Source organism: Alligator mississippiensis, chromosome 5 (genome assembly GCF_030867095.1).
Source record: "Alligator mississippiensis isolate rAllMis1 chromosome 5, rAllMis1, whole genome shotgun sequence".
Taxonomy (NCBI): Eukaryota; Metazoa; Chordata; order Crocodylia; family Alligatoridae; genus Alligator; species Alligator mississippiensis.
In genome coordinates, this window is record NC_081828.1 from 179,619,098 (window position 1) to 179,639,973 (window position 20,876).

General features: G+C 42.3%; 1 protein-coding gene across 1 annotated transcript in view; it reads left to right on the plus strand.

The window, feature by feature from the left end:
• Positions 1–20,876, plus strand: part of LOC102558575 (phosphatidylcholine translocator ABCB4) — a 101,542-nt gene that overhangs the window by 32,120 nt on the left and 48,546 nt on the right. The window contains exons 8-14 of the mRNA XM_059729043.1: positions 939–1,063; positions 3,896–4,067; positions 8,789–8,902; positions 12,083–12,193; positions 16,710–16,835; positions 17,022–17,225; positions 17,626–17,796. Coding sequence (XP_059585026.1) covers positions 939–1,063; positions 3,896–4,067; positions 8,789–8,902; positions 12,083–12,193; positions 16,710–16,835; positions 17,022–17,225; positions 17,626–17,796 — 1,023 coding nt within the window. The remainder of the gene's footprint in view (positions 1–938; positions 1,064–3,895; positions 4,068–8,788; positions 8,903–12,082; positions 12,194–16,709; positions 16,836–17,021; positions 17,226–17,625; positions 17,797–20,876) is intronic.

Consider the following 20,876-nt stretch of genomic DNA (forward strand, 5'->3'; position numbering starts at 1 on the left):
AAGTAACAGTATTCTGGGTTGTATTAACAGGAGGTCACTTACAAATCAAAGAAAGTGATTATTCCACTTAAGCACTACTGATATCTCACCTGGAGTACTGTATCCAATTTTGGCTCCCACACTTCAATAAAGCTATGGACAGATTGAAAAGAGTCAGGCGCAGAGCAACAAAAATGATTAGGGGTCTGGGAGTCAAGACTTATGAGGAAAAGATGAAAGAACTAGAGTTATTTAGTCTGGAGAAGAGAAGACTGAGGAGGGATTTGACAATAGTCTTCAAATACCTAAGGACAATTACAGAGAAGACTCTGCCCTGGCTGTAGGGGATTTTTTTCTCTGGCTGTAGGGAACAGGATTAGGATCAATGGCCTCAAGCTACAGTAGGGATAATTTAGGTCAGAGATTTGGAAAAACTTTCTGACTATGAGGGTAGTCAAGTATTGGGGCAGGCTACATAGAGAAACTGTAGAATCTCCATTCTTGGAAGTTTACAAGAGCAGGTTAGACAGACACTTGGCTTGGTTGGGTTCATTAGGAACGATACTGCCTTGAGTAGACAGCTGGGTTAGATGACCCTGTGAAGTCCCTTCCAGCCCTACTTTCCTATGATCCCGTGATCCATGTGCTCTCTCTCCCCAAATACACTTCTACACTGAGTGAAAGCTCAGCAGAACAGAAAGCCTAAGCCTTGTTTTTTGACAGAATTAAATTTATTTTCTGGTCAGTAGTTTTTATGTAATCGATGTACCCTTATTTTTTTATATTGAATGGCCTGATTTTTTATTGTACGTCCTGATTTTTTCATAGCAAAAAGCTTCGCATTTGGTAAATGGCAGTATAATATATATTTTGATAAGGTAGAAACTATGATAGAAGACATTCTTGAGCTCATTCTATATTTCTTTGAGTAATAAGCTTATAATAATTTTCTTCTGCAGATACTCTCTGCATTCACAGACAAAGAACTAGCTGCATATGCGAAAGCGGGAGCTGTTGCTGAGGAAGTTCTGGCAGCAGTTAGGACTGTGATAGCTTTTGGAGGACAGAAAAAAGAAATTGAAAGGTCAGAAAAATGTTTCCCTTCAACAATTTGTTTTAAAATGCTTGCTTTAGATGCTTTGAAATTTCCTTGTATCTTCACAGTTAAAATTCTGCCTAAAGAAATAGATGGACAAAACTGTATCATTGTGTTGAATGCATTTGGGGTAACAGAGATAGGAAGTTGCCTGGTTAGGGTGCATTTTTTATCAGTTTCATTGTATAACGAATGATTCTTAATATTTTCAGGGCCTCAGTACAAGCAGTGTTACGGTCTCTTACTTAAAAGAGTGAATAGTTATAAACAGATTAAAAAGTAGCTTGGGGGAAAAATACATAAGAGTCACATTAATAAGGTTATAAAAACCATGACCTGTACACATCTTGATGTTTCCAGTCATTTGTTTATGTTTATTTTTATTGTACTTTGAAACAGCATTCCTGTCTTTTATCTAAAGATAACTATCACAACCACAAAATCTGGCAGAACCTCCCCAAGCATAGAGTTCAATAACCATTAGGCTGTTCACAGGCTAGTCCCTGAACTGGTGCACTCTTTTATGCATCAGCTGCCAGTTTTAGCAGACTATGACTGTTGGAGGAGTTGCAACAGGTCCCAGTGACTTGTCACCCAGTTTACCTCAGCACTTCTCTTAGGGATATGATGATGCTATTTATTACTGTAGTATTATCAGCACTCTTTTCATTTCCTGAGTTTCTGAGCTTCTGGTACAGTGTGCTATGATACCTCTCATTTTATTTCTGCCTTAATTCCAACTGTATAATACCTACAGAGGTATTATGATCATATTTTTTAAATGTTTTGAGGTGTTTGGATACTTAGATGATAACATCATATGAGCACCTGAATAGATGTTAAAGACTGTTAACCAGCTCTGATAATAGTGCCATCTGCATTTGAGTTACAGAATCTCTTGGTCTCTCCTTATACATGATGCTACCCAAGCAAACAAAAGAAAGATATGGAAAACTGTCAGGGGTCAAAAATAGTTGAATGATGGTATCCAAAGCTCTTCTTGTGTATACTTCCCTGCTGAGGTTCTAGACAGCAGTCATATCCTCTCTCCTGTAGGCTACATAAGCCAAGTGATTTCAGTTGTCTGTTACAAAATAGACTTCCCATTTCTCCTATCATTTTAGTAGCCTATTCCAGTTTGAATTAATGTTTCTTGAATGTGGGTGACCAAAGTAAGGCCCCTGGCAGATGTTAATTTAATAGCATGATGGGGTCTGATATCAGATCCCAACAATTATGCATCATGCTATGGCACATGTGCATGGTAGGTTGCAGGGTTCTGGGGATAGGGGATCAAATCAAAATCACATGGTGCCAGCACAGCCAATGGGGATGTTTCAAGTTGCTGGTGCATATGGAACCTTGAATTGCTCCACGTGCACCAGCAAATCGAAACCTGGACATGGTACTGCTTACGTGTAGCTTCTGGGTGCAAGGGTCTACAAGTGTCAGCTGGGGAGAGTCGATCAGAATCACATCCCCACCTCCACATGCAGGGCTTCTGGACATGCAGTTTTGAAAATATCAAGCCATTGGAGCTGATCAGCAACCCCGCATTTGACTTTTGTAGAACCTTGGGCAGACTCAGCCCAGTTTCCAGCCCAGCCTGGTCCCCAGCTGATTGTTGGCATTGTTGGCCAGGGAGCTTGAGGTCTTGAACCAGCTCAGGCTAACCCCGTTTCCCATACCAACAATCAAACTGGCATGCCAGTTTTTAACATCCATACTGGGGTATGCTACATGTTCAACTTAAGGCACCATACAAACCAGCCACAAAGGTGTTCCACATTATATACATTAACTGTGGAACATCTTTGTGACTAGTTTGCTATTTTATGGTGCCATAAATTGATTGAACATGTGCCATGCTGCCATTTTTGGTGCAATTAACACATTAAGCATGTCATAAGTATAATGTCTGGCAGGCTGTAGTCCACCCTTGCTGTTACTATAGACCTCACAGATCATTCAGTTTTTCTTGTGTGTCTGATCCTCTTACACACTGATAATGCCTCTTAGCTTCATATCATCGGGAAATGTCATTGGTACACTCTTTTTATGCTAAATTCTTAAATAAAAATATTAAATAAGACCAGTTTCAAGATCAGTCCCTGAGTTCTCTCTCCAACTTGATATTTTCCTTTTCAGCACTGCCTATTGTTTTGTACCCTTTAGCCCTGTAACCTTGACTCTTCTTATATTTACCCTTATCTCCAGTTTAAACAATAATTTCCCATGTTGTCCTATATCAAGTGATTCACTGAAATTCAAATAAATTTGATCTCCTCTCTCTTTCATGTTTTATCAGGACAGGACAAAGAAGGACAATTAGGTTCACCTGATATGGTCTACCATAGTAAATCCAAGTTGTATTTTATCCCATTTTTTATTTACTTCCAGATCTTTAATTAATCTGTCTTCAAGATTTCTTCCAAATCTTGTATACTACTGTGTTCAGACTGGTAGGCTTATGGTTGCTTGCATTTTTCCCTTTTTTAATATAGGAATTATATTTGACAATCTGCAGTTATGTGACACTAATAGTAACTTGATAGATTAATTTAAAACCCATTCTATGAAAGTTGCTATTTCATATGCCCTTTTATTTACTATTCTAGAATGTAGATTATATATGTCCACAATTTGAGTTCATTAAATTCTGTGAGTTTTGCTTCTACCTTGTATGTAGTAATTTTTTTCTATACCCTCATTCCCTTATGCCATATTGCTTTTGCTGTCATGTTCAAAATTATCCTTATTGAAAATGGAGGCTATTTATTGAGGTATTATTATCACTTCTTTGAATCCTTTTTCTTACAGATATCATAAAAATTTAGAAGATGCTAAACATATTGGAATCAAGAAGGCTGTTACAGCCAACATTTCTATGGGTATTGTTTTCTTATTGATATATTCATCATATGCATTGGCTATCTGGTATGGGACCACTTTGATACTATCTGATGATTATACCATTGGAAAAGTCTTTACAGTAAGTGTACATTTGTAACTGAACATTTAAAAATAAAAAACACTGATTACTATGGTATTTTGTGAAATTGTTTCAGCTTAAAAAGAATAAACCAAAATATGGACTGAATTACAACCCTTGCAGCCCTGTTTAATAAGTCAATAGGTTTAAGTCCCTACTGAACTTGATTAACTGAACCTCATTTTTTCATCTATGTTAAGTAAAACAAATGATATTTTTTAAATTTCAGTTGTGCTGGTGGATGTGTCCTAAGACTGATAGTAACATAAAAATGTTTACATTTCTAAATCACCAGCTTTAATCCAGCACAGGTCAATGATGACCAAAAGTTGTTTCTAACCAAAAGTCGATGCTATTTTCACTGGAGACAAGTAACCTTTTGCTATGTTATAAGGGATATAACCCTTTGTAATTTTGCTCTATATATTGTGGGTGAAACCAGGAAATAAAGACCAGTCTTCAACCAATATTTCTGTGTTTCCCACCCTCCATGCAACCAGTGTGTAATATGCTATTTGTTTCAGTTCAGTTAATAGAGAACAGGTATTCATTAGAATCATGGTTTTAATTGATTTTAATTGGTTCTCTTCCTGGCAATATTAGTAGAAAGGCAAGAATTCAATGACCGTGCAGACCAAACTATCCTGGGCCAGAATGATGACAATTTTACTCTTCTCTTGATGATATAAATAGAATGTTTAGAATCTGCTAGTGAAAGGTACCAGATTTCACAACAATTTAATTTACCAATAAGTCTTCAATAACTTAATTTTTATTTAATTCCTAACATCAAATTCCCCTTCCAGGGTCTATGTTTTTTCCATATTAAATCACATTCTAAATCAAGCCAAAGCCTATAGAAACATAGGTTTGAATGTAAGACTGCAAGGGACCACCTTAGGCATCAGTCCAGTATTTCAGGAGACAACAACTTCATAGAATCCCTTTCAAAAACTGATCAAGCTTTACCTTAAAGCCAGTTGTTGTTGTTGTTTTTTAACACCTGCTATTTCTATGAGAGGCTATTCCAGACCCTCACTTTCATGATGAAAGCATTAATTTAATTTCCAGCCTAAATTTATTCATGGATGGTTTATAGCCATTTGTATTTGTACTAACATGGGCCCATAACTTAACTGGTTCTTTTCTCTCACAAGTGTAAATCCTGATCATGTAGTTATAGGGAGTTATCATGTCTCCTCCCAGCCTTCATTTTACTAGGATAAATAAGCCAAGCCCTTACAGACTGAGATGTATTTAGGGTCAAGTGAAGCAGCAGCAGCAAGATGAGCATGAGACCCTGTTTACTATAGATGAAACCAGGGACAGCAGCACAGCACAGCCAAAACTCAAAGGCTTCAAGAAAAGAATAGCTCAATCATGTATATTCTATAGGTATCTTGGTTCTAGCTGCCCATTAGAATGAACTTGTAGACTCTCTATTTCTAAGGTTAATACTGTGACACCAAAGATCAACTCCATCTCCTATTTTCACTTACTAAGATTTGCCTAGTAGAAAAGGGGATGTATAAAGGGACTTGATCCAGAGTACCTGGGAAAATATTTTTTCTGTTGTTTGAGCAGACAATGGGCACATCTTCATGTGCAATTAATGGGAGCAGTTCAGTTTAGGGCTGCTCCTGCCATGGTCTGCCCCGCTACAGCAGCCAGAGGGAGCTTCAGGCTCCCCTAGGTGCCAGCCTCGGATTGGCAAGAGGCTGGAGAGAACGGTCCCTGCTCCAGGGCAGCTCCTTCCCAACCAAGCAGAGATTGGGGCCAGACCCAGTCTTCATGAGGCTGGGAGGGAGCTGCCCTGGAGTCAGAACAGCTCCCCCTGCCCTGTGGATATTAGAGCTTAGCCAGGTAGCAGTTGTGTCCCCCTGCTGCCTTGGCTGACTGGGAGCAAATTGCTCCAGGTAAGGGTCTACATATGTGCTTCAGCACATTAATGTGCCATTTTTCTAGTACCTGTATGTATTGGTACTAGCAAATGGCTCATTAGACTAATTTAACGTGCAGTAATTGGCATGTACATAGTATAGATGGTACATACAAAAAACTAGAACTCTTGGTTCCAAAATGATACCTTTTATTAGACTAACTGGAAATGGCAAGAAAATTGTCCTTTTCTGCAAGCTTGCAGGATCAAAGTCTCTTCGTCAGGCTCTGGGAAAAGTGTAGATGGTACAAGATGGTAAAAAGTCCCCATAGGTAGGAAATAAACTTCATTTTTGCACAGAGGGAGCTGAAGATGGAAGGCTGTCCCTCTGGGTCCATGAAAGTGTCTTTGCGAATTGTGTTGAGTAGCTCTTTGATGTGTTGATCAGGTAGAATTCCTTCCCTGGAGGTGGTGCCACTTTATAGTAGTATACATGGTGACACTTCACCATGCTTAGTCTAATGCTCAGTAAAGCATCTCATGATAACACACCCAGTGGGGTCAGTCTCTACATGAGATGCTAATTGTGCAGTAGCCTAATAATACTCTGCAGTAGCATGTCACAGGAAGGACAGTTCTAATATGCTATTGCGAAGTATTAAGTTAATGCACAGTAGCATCACTAAAAAGGCATTCACTCACACTACTGTGCAATAACTCCAGTTACTGCACATTTATTTAGTCCTTGATTATACAAGTACTAAATTAAATGGCCAGTAACCACTGCATATTAATGAATGTGTAGATGCTCCCAGTGAGGATTAGTAGAGTGGTAGTAATAGTGTCAAAGATATAGGTCTCCCTTTTACAGTATCAATCTAATGCAAAATTCTGGCAATTTCCATATCAGTTTTGTCAGCATCAGAATCTCTTAATGCTGTCTCATCTTTTCATGATGCAGAAACTCTCCTTGGTCCTGATAAGGAAGCATGCAATAGATTTTGAGTCATGCAATACAACAATTCTTTTTGTCTTGGAGTCTTAGGGTGCTGTTACAAGTTATCCTAAAAATAATTTAAATCTGTGGAATGTTATGCCATCATAAAATTTGAACAGTTTCAGAGCAATCATAGGTTAAGGCTTAATGCTTTCTCAGACCTAGAAAACTGTGACTTGCCACAAGAGGGCCTGGTGAGCAAGGGTTTGGATAGGAGCCAGAGCACTATTCCTCCTCTGGGGTGGGAGAGAAGACATGAGGATGGCATGTAGCTTAGAGGGAAAGTAACCATCGTGGGACGGCTGTGGTTTCCCTCACTTCACAGCCAGCAAGAGCCAGCCAGAGCCATGGATGGGAGGGGTAAAGTCTTTAAAAAATGTGTGAAATGAACAGGCAGAGGGGAGAAGTAAAAAGAAGTAAAGAGAAAAAGTGAAAATAATAATAATAATAATAATAATAAAAAGGACCAAAATCTTGCATGTCCTGCAAGATTGCATGTCCTTGCATTGCCCTGAATTGTGATTGGCTTGGTGGGGGGATTGGGTTAGTATGCACAACAGGGCATAGCTGAGACCCTGCAGACTTGCTGTATGCATGCCTCACCAGAGTAGAGCTGAAAACCCAGCTGAGAATAGTTTTCATTCTTCGGCTCATTCTCTTCATGGAGGTAGGTAGTAGGATTGCTATTGCTGCTTGCTTAAGCACCGGGGTGCTAGAGCAAGGAGCAAAGTGGTGAGCTGCACTTGGCTTCTCTAAATGGACAGGGTGTGCTGAGGTCACACCCCCTGAGGGCAGGAGGAGCTGTTGGCTTGAGCCAGTACCACCCCCATGGGCAGTAGAGTTCATAAGGGTTGAAAGTTTGCCTGCAGAGCAAAGGAGTGGGAATACCTGGAAACAGTGCTTCCTGGGATGCTGGAGGAATGAAAACAGAGGGTGCCTATACATTTGCAGGGAGGTTGCTCCGACATGCTGTAATTACAGCATGTTGGAGCTGACTTGCTTAATTGAGTCTGCTGGAGCATGGTAATTACTACGATCCAGCAGACTCCAGCATCATGTGCATCAGCATCATGTGCATCAGCATACTGGCACTGAAAAATGGCAGCAGGAGCACTTTAGCTAAAGCTTGTTTAACAAGTTTTAGTTAAAGAACCCCCGGCACCGTTTTTTTGGGCTGGGATGCTGATACATGTGATGCTCCAGGTGCTTTAATTAGAGTGGCTCTTAAAGCTACTCTAATTAAAGAACCCTTCTCCCCCCCCCCAACACACACTCCTGGAGCATATGTTTAAATGCCCAGAGTGTTTATATCCCTGAAGCAGACTAATGATACCCTGGAATGACCTGGGTAAAACAGATCAAAGATAACCCTCACCTGCAGTGGCATAACTTCAAAACATTTAGAGCATACTTAACATAAATAAACACCCTTTACTGGATGAGTGCTCCCATTTTAAGTGTGTTTATGGTGGTTTAAAGGTAACTTATAACACCACCCTTAATCTGCATTCTCAGTGTAACTTGTCTTTTAATATATTATTTTTATCCTTCTTAGGGTGTAGAGGGTCCTCCTATGGATCCATTTTAGACAGTATACATCTCTGAGAAGAGTTAAACACCATTCACATAATTTCTACCTTGTTCCAACCATTATACATCTTGTATCTTGTGGTCATCATGTAAAAGACTATGATTGTCAATTGATTCTTATCAAGTCCCTTGTCTTCCTCTCAACCCTTATGTTTTGCCTGAGTGACTTTTATTCATAGATATTTAAATATGGTTATGTAATAGCAGGTGACTGAAAACCCTGGTGATATTTTTATGATTTTTATTTTCCTTTAGGTCTTTTTTTCTATATTAGTTGGAGCTTTTAGTGTTGGACAAACTGCACCAAGCATGGAGGCATTTGCTAATGCAAGAGGAGCTGCCTATGCAGTCTTTAATATCATAGACAATGTAAGCATCTTTGCCGTGACTAGAATTTAAAGAGACAAAGACTGATTTCTGAAGTCTAGGATCGGTTCCTGGGATTAATGATTACCATTCACAAATAATTCTGTACATATTTTGATGCTATTTAAGTGTTTATCTTGTGCGGGCCGGACCCCGATCCCGCCCTCGTCGCCATGCGCGGCGGTGATTCCGATCCCATTCTGGCCGCCATGAGCAAGCCGGGGGCAAACTGGGGTCATACCGGACCCGTCTCCGGTGCACGCGGGCTGTGGCTGGCAGCCCAGACACAGGGGGTGGGAGAGAACCGCGAAGCGGTTTTGCGCACGTGAGTTAGAATTAGTCACGGAGGCGTAATGGTTGATTGAAAAGATTGTTTACTTACACCCAAAGATGGTATCAGTGTAGGCTGGACAAGTTTCCAGGCACAGCTCCCGCTTGAACTCTCGTTGGAGGACTCTGACAAAATGATTGCTCCCACGGAGTTTGCTAGGCTCCGCGGGTCCGGTTAAGTTGGGTTCGAAAGTTTCCCTGGAGTTATTCAGGCTCCGCAGGTCCGATAAGTTTTCCCTGGAGTTTGCTAGGCTCCGCGGGGTCTGAAATTACAGGGAAGGGATACGTCTAGGATTGCGCTCGGCGATGGGGAGAGGCGAGAAGCGAAAGCTCCATAGGCTCGGTCCTATTGCCGCTCTTGCCTGCTTAGGGGAGGCGCGCCGGGTCCGCGAGGGTCCGCAGCGCTTGGAGATCTTCACACACAATCTCTCTCGTCCTCCCTCCTCCGGCTTGGGCGGAAACTACCCAAGCCTTTTGTACGGCTAGCAAGCCAATCGCTAGCCGCCACATGTGCCTAAATTAGGAATCGGTCAATAACATGGCGCGGATCCTAATACAAATGGCGGGAACTTCTTTGCAACGTGTATCACTACGGTGCAAGAAAGAGATGCACACTGCAAAGAAGCTACAATTTGGCGGGAAATCCCCCGTTGCACCAGAGCTCTCTCTAGCAGCAGAGAGCTCTACCGTGCAAAGGAAGCGACAAATTTGGCGGGAAATAATTTAGCGGTGCCGAAGCACACACACAAACAAAAAATCACAACTTTGGTTTGTGACATATCTGACATTCAATGTGGTAGTCTCTTGGCTCAGAAAAAGACCTCCTTCAAGATGAAAGGAAAATCAAACCTTTTAGTAAGTTAAAGGACTACAGCTGTCAGCAGTGTATCTACAGCAGGGGTGGGCAAAATGCAGCCCACGGGCCAATGTGGCCTGCCAGGCCATTTTTTCCGGCCCACGGGGCCCCTAAAAAATTTAGAAAATTAATATGTATCTGCCCCCGGCTGCCTGTCATACGGCCCTTGATGGCTTCCCAAAACTTAGTAAGCGGCCCTCTGCCCAAAATAATTGCCCACCCCTGATCTACAGTGAGAAGACTTTAACTTTTACCTTTAGGTCCCAAATTTGACTATGCTGAATATTTTTTTTCCTTATAGGTAAGTCTATGTATATATACTCAGTGATACAACAGGAGACATATTTATTGGTCAGTTGTTCTTTTCTACCCTGACCCCCATTTTTTCCTAAAGTTTCTAATTTTTGCTGCACCAGAAAAATACTAGTAGCTGGATTACATTGATGTAGGCAGTGCTCAGATGCCTGCTCATGTTTAACCGCTGAGGGCACACTGAACAAAGTAGTGTGATCATTGGCAATGCACATGGCATAGGGGGTGCACATGTACCCCCTGAGATTGGCAGTGCACCCCCTGAGACTTGCTGGCAGTGCCTGTGGACAGTTGTGGCTCACTACCCCCAGCCCCACCACCAACACTGCTGACAGTGTCTGCGGGCAGTCGCTGATCACCACTGGCCTCTGCCAATGCTGCTGGCAGTGTCTGTGGGTGGTTACCGACCCCTGGTTGGTGCTCACCATGCCCCCACTGCTTGCAGCTGCCACACCCCCACTGCTGCCACCGCCACCTGTGGGTGGTCGCCGTATCCCCCCAGCCTCAAAAGGCATGAGGTGTTCATGAGTGTGATTGCTATTTGTATAGCCAGCTTCAAAATCTGTCTCTAATCCTGAGTAAGTATTTGAATGGCTAGCTGGGACTGAGCTCTGTGCTTCTGTAGCTACACTGTTTTGAGGACCTAAGCTTACTTAAACTAGCTCATTCAGGTATGGGTACATAAGCTGCAGTTCCATTGTTGAATTACACTATAGACCCACCCTAAACTCAACATCCTTTCTGGGTGGGATTAGAAATGATGAAAGTCAATATGTGGGTTCCTTATTTGCATGAGTACTGACATCATCATGACCATCAGTGAAGTGAAACCCATGCAATCTTGAGCATTTTTTCAACAAAAGACAAAAACAAGACTGAAAGGAAATATTCTTTAAGCTCTTAATATTTGGGACTCCCATAAGCTTTAATTAAAGTTAATGGAAATTGAGGATTTGCAGAATGAGATTCAAATAGATAAATTATGGATCAATCACAGCCACTATGCTGTCTGTCATGTCTCTGGAGAGGTTCCTAATGTGTCTGTGTAAACAAGGGGAAACAGGAAAATTATATTAAAATAGACATTCTTAAAATTAGAATTATTTTTAATTCAAGGAATAAAATCTAATGTGTCTTTTTGTTAACGTATATTCCTATTTTATGAACATACAGTAACTTTTTAATGGGACTAGATGATTCAAGAGATTTGTAATAAGAGAGAAAACCATTTCCCCTTAGGTAACCATACCAATGACCAAGGCCTATTACATGTGTCTCTAGTGGTTATAGAAAATGCATTTAATCATTTCACTGAGCAAACTCAATGCATGTATTTCCACCCCACAATTATCACAACTGACACTGAGTCTACTCATTTTGAAAGTCTCAGTAGACTCAATAAAGTATTCAAAGATGGACATAGGTTTAGAGTCTGAAATGCCCTTTCTTTCCTAGAAGTAATCTGTTCAGGTTGAGGAGTATGAAAATGAAGAGGTAAAACAAATAATACTAGGGGGATGGATGGAAAACTTTACCCACCAATGAAATAATTATTTTGACCCAAACTACTTTAAAATGTCCCATAGTATCTCTATATTATTATGTTGTATTCTAACATTTCTAGTAGCTGACATACTGGGAAAGAATATCAATAACTCTTTTATTTTCTTATTTGTTCTATATAGGAACCTCAAATTGACAGTTTTTCAGAGTCTGGCTATAAACCAGACCATATTAGAGGAAATTTGGAATTCTGCAATGTCTACTTCAATTATCCCGCTAGGCCAGATGTTAAGGTACTGTGAGCAAAGTTGGTATGTGTTTCAATTAAAGGTAACTTAGGAATTTGTTACAAGTTGCACTTAGAGCTATGCACGCATCTGGTCTTGTATAGGCACTCTCTAGCGACTTTAGAGCGCATGCCCAGTTCTGGCTGTGGGGTGTGTCCCCGGGACTTGTGCGTTGGGCTGTGTTCACCCCCAAGAGAGGCCCCAACACTCACCTGCCATGACTTGATTGTCTTTTCTTCAGTGGTGGGATTCTCCCTTGCGGAATCTCACAAGCCGGGTGCTGCCCTTTGTGGGCATTCTTGGGGCACCGTCTCCACTACACCCCAGCCATACGCCAGCCCTCAGGACAACTGGATGATGGATTACTGGCCTGTCTCCTTGGTGTTCCCTCCTGCTCTTGTCCCTTCTTGCCTGTCCCTCAATGTCTCATTGCCCCGGGTGACTACGGGGTGCGGGACTGTTGTCTCAGCATCTGCTCACCCCTTCTGAGATATCATGGTCCACATGTTCACTCCACTCTTCTTCTTGACCCTGTGGGTTGCTTGGGGATGTCTTCCTCAGTTCAGGCTCTGTGTGCCCTTCAAAGTAATAAAAGAAAAGAAAAGAAAAGAAAAGAAAAGAAAAGAAAAGAAAAGTAGGGGTTCAGGCCTCAGCCCACCCCACTCACAGATCTGGCATATGCGGTACTCAGGATCCCTCAACACCATCCTCCTTGACCTGACTGCCCTGCCAAGCCGGGTGTGTATTCCTCTTAGGGGAGCCGGGACCCTTCCTGTGGGTCCTTGTCTGGCCCTCTGCTGAGCTGACGATCCTGCCGCTGTGCAGCAAGGGGAACAGCTTCACCTCCTGCCTCCAGCGTGGCTGTCCCCCTCTCTGTTTCCACACTGCCAGCTTTTAAATCAGTCGGCTGGTGGTTTTTGATGACATCATCTGCCAGCACCACTCCCAGCTGCAAATCAAAGCGGCTGATGAACCGTGCTCTTCTCAGCACGGCTTGGCTTTTCCTGGAAAAGGTAAGTGAGCCCTCTCTATAGGGCTTTTTGTTTTTTTCTTCAGGCAGCTCAGCCCTGCCTTGGGTCCTGCCATGAGAGGGTGTTCCGGGACCTCCATTTGTGTCCCCCTGGGACAAGCTACTCAAATGTCAGTTGGTGTTAGTGATATCTTGGGTTTGGAGCAGTCACACCTTAAAGCTAAAAACTTTCTCTGACTGTTCCCTACCTGCACATCTGTGACTTGCCACTAGAGGGGTGGTGAGCAGTGGCCAGATTAGGAGCTACAGCTGTGAGTTGCCACTACAGGGCTGGTGAGCCAGGACAGGCATCTATCCCTGCCCTGGAAGGTTGGGGGAGAGATGGGTTGTGGGGTGTGGGACAGGAACAATGCTGGGAGGTGGAGAGTTAACTGGATGCAGTTGAGTGATGAAATGATTATTTTGTTTAAGATCTTTTATAAACCCATGTCATTAATGCAATTAAATGACTTCAATGATTTTGAGCATATATTTATTAAGAGTATCTTGTCCTGTATAATTGCTTGCTTTTCCAGTTTGATGAAAGACCATTAATCCATCAAAGGGGATCTATCCCCCTATTATTTGGGCAGGTTAAGAAAGTAGACGGAAAAAAGGCTTCCTTTTTTGCCAAAGTGCTTGGAGAAAATTTTGGGTAGCCAGTTAAGGGGAATTCAGTTAAGTGCTGAGTATTACATATATTAAAGGAAAGTAAAAACAGATGAGCAGGACAGAGAGCAGAGAAGCCTAATATAAATTAAAGAGAACACAACTGCTTGACTGCTATCTTGCCTCTACTGCAAAAGAAGTGAGGCTAAAGAGAGGTGTGGGGACAAGCTGTAATAACTGCAGCTTGTGTAGATGTACCCAGGTTAGCTTTACACAAGTTAGTAGCTTCAGTACTATTAACGGAATAGTTGTAGCAATACAGAATGCAATGCAAAACCCGCTGGAGAAGGTAGTAAATATTTGGGTGGTTCTCCTGCTCTGAACACAGTGCTCCTTGTCTACATTTTTAGTAGTACTCCAGCCAGCTAGTTTAAAGTGGCAGTGGTGTTGACATAATGGACTTAGCACCCTGTCTCCTGAGCAGATTTATTACTTGCCCACAGTCCATACTTTTTGCCTCTTGCACAATTTTAATAAGGAAACATCATTTAGGAAGACATAGATTTCTTACTTCAGTGGAGGACAAAGGGCCAGATCCAAAGCCCACTTAAGGTGATGGAACTCTTTCCATTTATTTCCATAGTTTCCAGGCTAGCCACCTGTTTGTTAACTTTACTGGAACCCAGATTTTGCCTCTGTATGTGCTGGTATGTTGAAGCATAACAAAATTTCTTGCAAAAACTTGCAGGATAAAGGCCTTTCATAGAATCATAGAAAATTATTCTAACCTTGTGATATAGCTTAAGGGTTTAGGTGGGTCTTGTTAGTATGTTCTTATTTATTTGCAAACATTTTGAACCTTTAATTTCTTTTTAATTTTGATTTAATTAACCTTAGTAGCTTAAGTAACTTTGTTTTATTCACTATGGGCTTGTCTAAAACACAGGGCTGAACATGTCTTGCCTGCCCAAGCCATCTGTCACAATTTAGTACCAGGAGTTCAATGGTGAGACTATTCTGGGCTCATTCCCAACACCTACTCTTAAGCCCTTGGTCTCTGGTATGCCTGCGAGCAGGCACTGGGGATGATTCTGGAGCAGCCAAAAGTAGAGAACTTCCAGCTCTGGTGTGCCTCAGTGAACTCTGAGGGCAGGGTGTGCTCAGGTTTTTCTCGCTAAGACTTGCCCCTACCCTGGTAAAGTATATGTTGAGTAGCTTGAAATTATTACTTTTGCTTTTTCCCTGTTTTTCTGAAACAAAAGACTTAGTAGTAATAGAATATTTTAAAGAGAATATCCAACTGTACTCTCTCCTCTTAAATCAGGAGCAAGAAACAACAATTTGTATTAATTCTGTGGCTAAATAAATTAAACTTTTCACAGTTAACAAACACATACGAGTTATTTTACACTATAGAATGGCTGGCTTTAACTGGTTGAGGTGGATGTAGATTCATTTTTTTATTTAACAATTGATGTTTTTGGAGAAACAAGAATCTGTTTAAATGCAATATAGTTCTTTTAAGAAATGGCACTGTCTGTGAAATTTCATAGACTTATAGAATCAAAGGACCGGAAGGGACCTGCAAGATCATCAAGTCTGGTCCCCTGCCATGGGCAGGTTATTGGGCTCAAAGGAGCTCAATGAGGTGGTTATCCAGCCTCCTTTTGAACACCTCCAAGGATGGTGACTGCACCACCTCTGTTGGGAATGTGTTCCAGATTCTAGTTATCCTTATGGAAAAGAAGTTTTTCCTTATGTCCAGCCAAAATTTTTCCTCAATTAGCTTGTGCCCATTGGTCCTTGTCCTCCCAAAAGGTGCCTCCCTGCATAGTTGCTCCTTTAGATCTTGGTGCTCACCCCTGACATACTTGATTACTTTTCTGTGAGGCTCTACAGTGTGTCGTTCTTATTGTGAAATATTCTAACGTTATGTGTGTGTATTTGTGTGTGTGAAAGCAAAAGCTCACACACCGAGAGCAAAAACTCACAAAAATCGTTTTCCATTGTAACAGGAAAAGGCATAATTAGCACAAGATCCTGTCCATTCTATTTCAGCATAGGTTTCCAAAAGCTTTTTTCAATGCCTTCAATTGGAAGGAATCCTGACAGCTACAAGGGCCCTTCTATAGGCCCTGATTCTCCTCCTAGCCCAGAGTAGCAGCAGCAAAACTAGGTTTCTTCTTTTCTTTTACTGCCCTAGAGGTTAATAGTTATCTCCTCCTTTACATTTCTTTGAGGTTCTGCAAAGGGAGCCCAAAAGATAAATTCACCAAGGCATTCCAAACTTCTCTCCCACTATAATTGTGAAATGTTTCATTCCACAAGAATTAGCAGTGAACATTTGCAAATGTAAAGCTCCATTCTAAAGCCATGCCTTTGCTTGTAAAATTCTATTTAAAATATCATACATCTTCATTGGTTAAAAATTTTCAGTAAAATTTACTAGTAAGACATTGAAAACACCCTTATTCCCCTTCTTTTTATCTGTGGCATAATGCAGTATGTTTTTGGCTTCATTACATAGGTTGCTTTGTGGCTATGATGTATGAAAGGAATGATTTTTAGAACTCTGATTAAAGAGTTGTGGATAAATGGGTTCCACTGCAACTGACTATCCTCATGACTTGCATGGCAAATGTACATGGAAGGAATGTGGCTAAGAAAAGTGGGGGTACAAAGTAATATGTTTATTTGTTAGTATTTAATTAGAAAATTTGAATTCTCCCCATGACGTAAAGAGTTGACCATACTGTGAAATATAGAGATATCGGATCAAATTCTGCTGTACGTTTGGAGAAATTCCACTAAAGGCACTGAATTCTTCCAGATTTACACTAATATAAATGAGAAATTGGCGTGTTGGGTTTTTTTTTTAATTATTGTTCAAATTTTCTTATGTAGGTACTGAAAGGCTTGAATCTGAAGGTTAATTGTGACCAGACAGTAGCCCTGGTTGGCAGTAGTGGCTGTGGGAAAAGTACAACTGTTCAACTGATACAGAGATTTTATGACCCTGTGGAGGGCACGGTAAGACACAGAACCTGAGCTGGATGATGTATAGATTATATTTCTTTAATGTTTAGTAGTGTCCTGACTGATATTGTTCAGCCGCTAAAATGCAAATATCTTCATAAAGATTGCAAGTGCTAATTCTGATACCACAATTCTTTATTGGACCAATTACATACCTGTTTTTATTTTCTTCATTTTTAGATTACCCTTGATGGGCAAGATATTAGGAACCTAAATGTAAGATATCTGAGGGAGATTATTGGTGTAGTGAATCAGGAGCCTATACTATTTGCTACTACTATTGCAGAAAATATCCGTTATGGCTGTGAAGATGTCAACATGGAAGAGATTGAGAGAGCTGCCAAGGACGCCAATGCTTATGACTTTATTATGAAGCTACCTGATGTAAGCAAATTCTTTCACAATAAATGCCAGGCAGCATTTTTTAGAAGAGTTACCATAACTTAGTGGTTTAGAACAAGCTAATCCAAGACCTATAATTCTAAGCCTAGTTGGATCTTTCTAATACATTGTTTGAGATATGGTAAAATCAAAGTTGTTTTAAGACTTCAAGTCACGGCTTGAATTCTTCACATTAATAGTTATTAGAATCCTGCAAATCCAAATAAGAAGATTACCTACTTTGATCATTTATGAAACTCTCTAGTTGTTGGTATTTTAGAAAAAGGAAAGAATTCTATATACTGCACATGGAGATGTGATTTATCTTTACATTGTGCTTGATTGGTGTTGTGAATTAAGTGCGTCATTAACAGTTCTGGGAACATATTTTACTATCTTGCAGAAGTTTGAAACCATGGTTGGGGAAAGAGGAGCACAACTGAGTGGGGGTCAGAAACAGAGAATAGCAATTGCACGAGCTCTGGTTCGCAATCCCAAGATTCTTCTGCTTGATGAGGCAACATCAGCTTTGGATACTGAAAGTGAATCAGTTGTGCAAGCAGCACTGGACAAGGTCTGCATGGCTTTAAACCAAAAAAAGAATGACCAGGAAACTAGTAGTTAAACTTTCAAAAGTTGTGCCAACAGGTGTGAGACAGATTAAATTTATCTTAGAAGTTTTATTCTAATTTGTATGAGAAGATTTCATTTGTTATTCATGTGGTGAAATGAAATACTTCCAAATAATAACATCCTTAAAAATAGAGTTTGAAATCACAAGCAACATTATTCTCTAGACTGTCGAGGGATAACAATTAAAAAATGCAGAAGTGATTTAGGAATCTGTATCCCATTTTGAAATGGTGTTCCATGGACAGCTAACTGGTGTGTCTACAGCAGGAAAAAGCTAAGAAATGACTATACAGACGATGACTTGTATTAGACTCATCTACTCTCGGTCCTTTTGCAGTTGCACCTGTTTCTTTTTTGCAACATGCAACAAACTTTCTTTTCCTGGTTTATAGAGACTGACCTATATAGACAACTGCATTTCATCTTTGAGATGTTGAAAGTTTTTCAGAGAAAGATGTGGTGTCAGGTGAGAATAAAGCATTACAAATTACCTCTGAAAGGTTATTATGAGTCAAGCTTCCATCGGGTAAATGCCATCCCTTATATTACCATGTGTATATTTCCCATGCAACTATATCAGCCCTGTACTTGATCAACATAGTTTGAAGAGTAATAGGCAGGGGAAGAAATATCTGCATTCCATAAATGGTTAAACACATTGTCATGCAGTGTCTGTACAAACAGTACCTCTGAGAGGCATTTCCCCCCGATCAGAGAATCATAGAATCATAGAAAATTAGGATTGTAAAGGACCTCAGGAGGTCATCTAGTCCACCCCTCTGCTCAAAGCAGGACCCTAGATTAATTATATCAGTCTAGCCATGCCTTTTTCAAGCCAGGTCTTTAAAAACCTCCAAGGATGGAGATTCTACCACCTCTCTAGTAACCCGCTCCAGTGCTTCACCACGCTCCTACTAAGAGAGTTCTTCCTAATATCCAACCTAAACCTCCCTTGCTGCAACTTAAGATCATTGCTTCTTCTACTGTCATCTGTCACCGCTGAGAACAGTTTAACTCTATCCTCTTTGTAACTACCCTTCCAGTAGTTAAAGGCTGCTATCAAATCTGCCCTCTTCTCTTCTGCCAATTAAATAGGCCCAGTTCCCTCAGCCTCTCCTCAGAAGTCATGTGCCTCAGCCCCTGAACCATTTTCACTGCCCTCTGCTGGACTCTCTCCAGCTTGTCCACATCCTTTCTATAGTGGGGGGCCCAAAACTGGACACAGTACTCCAGATGTGTCCTCACCAATACAGAATAGAGGGGAATAATTACTTCCCTCGATTTGCTGGCAACGCTCCTACTACTGCATCCCAGTATGCGGCTAGCTTCTTGAGTGCTTGTACATGTCATAATGTCATGATGTACATGTGACAAAAATTTCCTTTTGTGTTGCTTAATGGAGTCACACATTACATGTATGCGAGTTTTGGGGATTTTAAATGAGTTTGCAATGTTGCAAATGGGAATATTGATGGCCCCACACTCCATGCACCATCCCTGCTGCCTTCTCCAGCTGCTAGCACACCCAACTGCCCTCCTTCCACCTCCCTGCACTGCCCCAGGAACAAGCCAGCTCCTTCCCAGGTGGACCCAGGCGTTCTGCCGGCTACAGGAGCCTACTGAAGGCAGAAGTGATAAGGGGCTCAATCCTTTTTTTCCGAGGAGCCTGCCTGTCTCTCCTGTGGCCAGGGGGTGAGCTGACACATTAATAGCACCCTGGCCATGGCATAGGCAGGCAGACTCTGCCAAAAAAAAAAAAAAAAAGGATTGGGCACCTTGCTGCTTCTGCCTTCAGCAGATACCTGTGGCCACCAGGACATAACATATATACAGTGCCGGAAAAAATAAAACCCACCATTTCAATTAAAAACTCACTGTTTCAATTTAGGGGGAATAGAATACAACCCTAAGGACTAAAATCCTATCACATGTACAAGTGCACCTTGGCAACAAGAGCATGCTGCTGACTCGTATCCACTAGAACCCCCAGGTCCTTTTCTGCAGAGCTGCTGCTTAGCCAGTTGGTCCCAAGCATGTAGCAGTGCATGGGATTCTTCTGTCCTAAGTGCGAGACTTTGCATTTGTCCTTGTTGAAACTCATGAGATTTCTATTGGCCCAATCCTCCAATTTGTCTAGGTCAGGGATCAACAACCCCCAGCACGCGTGCTGAGCATAGGACGCGAGGCCATTTTGCTTGGCACGTCAAGTCCAGCCCCTGCTCTGGGTAGCTGCTGGAGCCTGGGCTGCTCCCAGCAGGGCTTGCAGCATCCTAGCTGCCTGCTAGGAGCAGCCCGGGCTCTGTGGCTGGCAGCAGCTACCCAGAGCCTTGGTCGGCTGCAGCTGGGAGGCTCCAAAGAGCTGCGCCGGCCTCTGGAGCCCTGGCATCAGCTCCATACCAGCGCGTGCACCTGAGCATCGGAGCAGGCAGTGGGGGAGGGGCCTGAGGCAGCGCAGCCCCAGTCTCTCCCCCACTCCCGGCACAGAGCTGGTAACTGGGCTCCGGAGTCTGGCGCAGCTGTTTGTAGCCAGCCTGGGCTCTGGGCAGCTGTAGCAAGCAGCGGGCAGGCTGCAAACAGCTGTGCCAGGCTCCACAGCTCCAGCATCAGCTCCATGCTGGTGGTGACTGCGTGTGCACCTCAGGTCAGACAGCAGGGCAGTGCAGCCTGCCCTGAGATGCCTGTGCAGTAGCCACCAGCATGGAGCTGATGCCAGAGCTGTGGAGCCCGGCGCAGCTGTTTGCAGCATGCCCACTGCTTGCTGCAGCTGCCTGGAGCCCAGCCTGGCTACAAACAGCTGTGCCAGGCTCCGGATCCCAGTTACCAGCTCTGTGCCGGGAGTGGGGGAGAGACAGGGGCTGCGCTGCCTCAGGCCCCTCCCCCACTGCCTGCTCCAATGCGCAGGTGCACGCGCCAGTACAGAGCTGATGCCAGGGCTCCGGAGCCCGGCACAGCTGTTTGGAGTCTCCTGACTGCAGCTGGCCCCAGCTCTGGGTGGCTGGTACCAGCCAGGAGCCCGGGCTG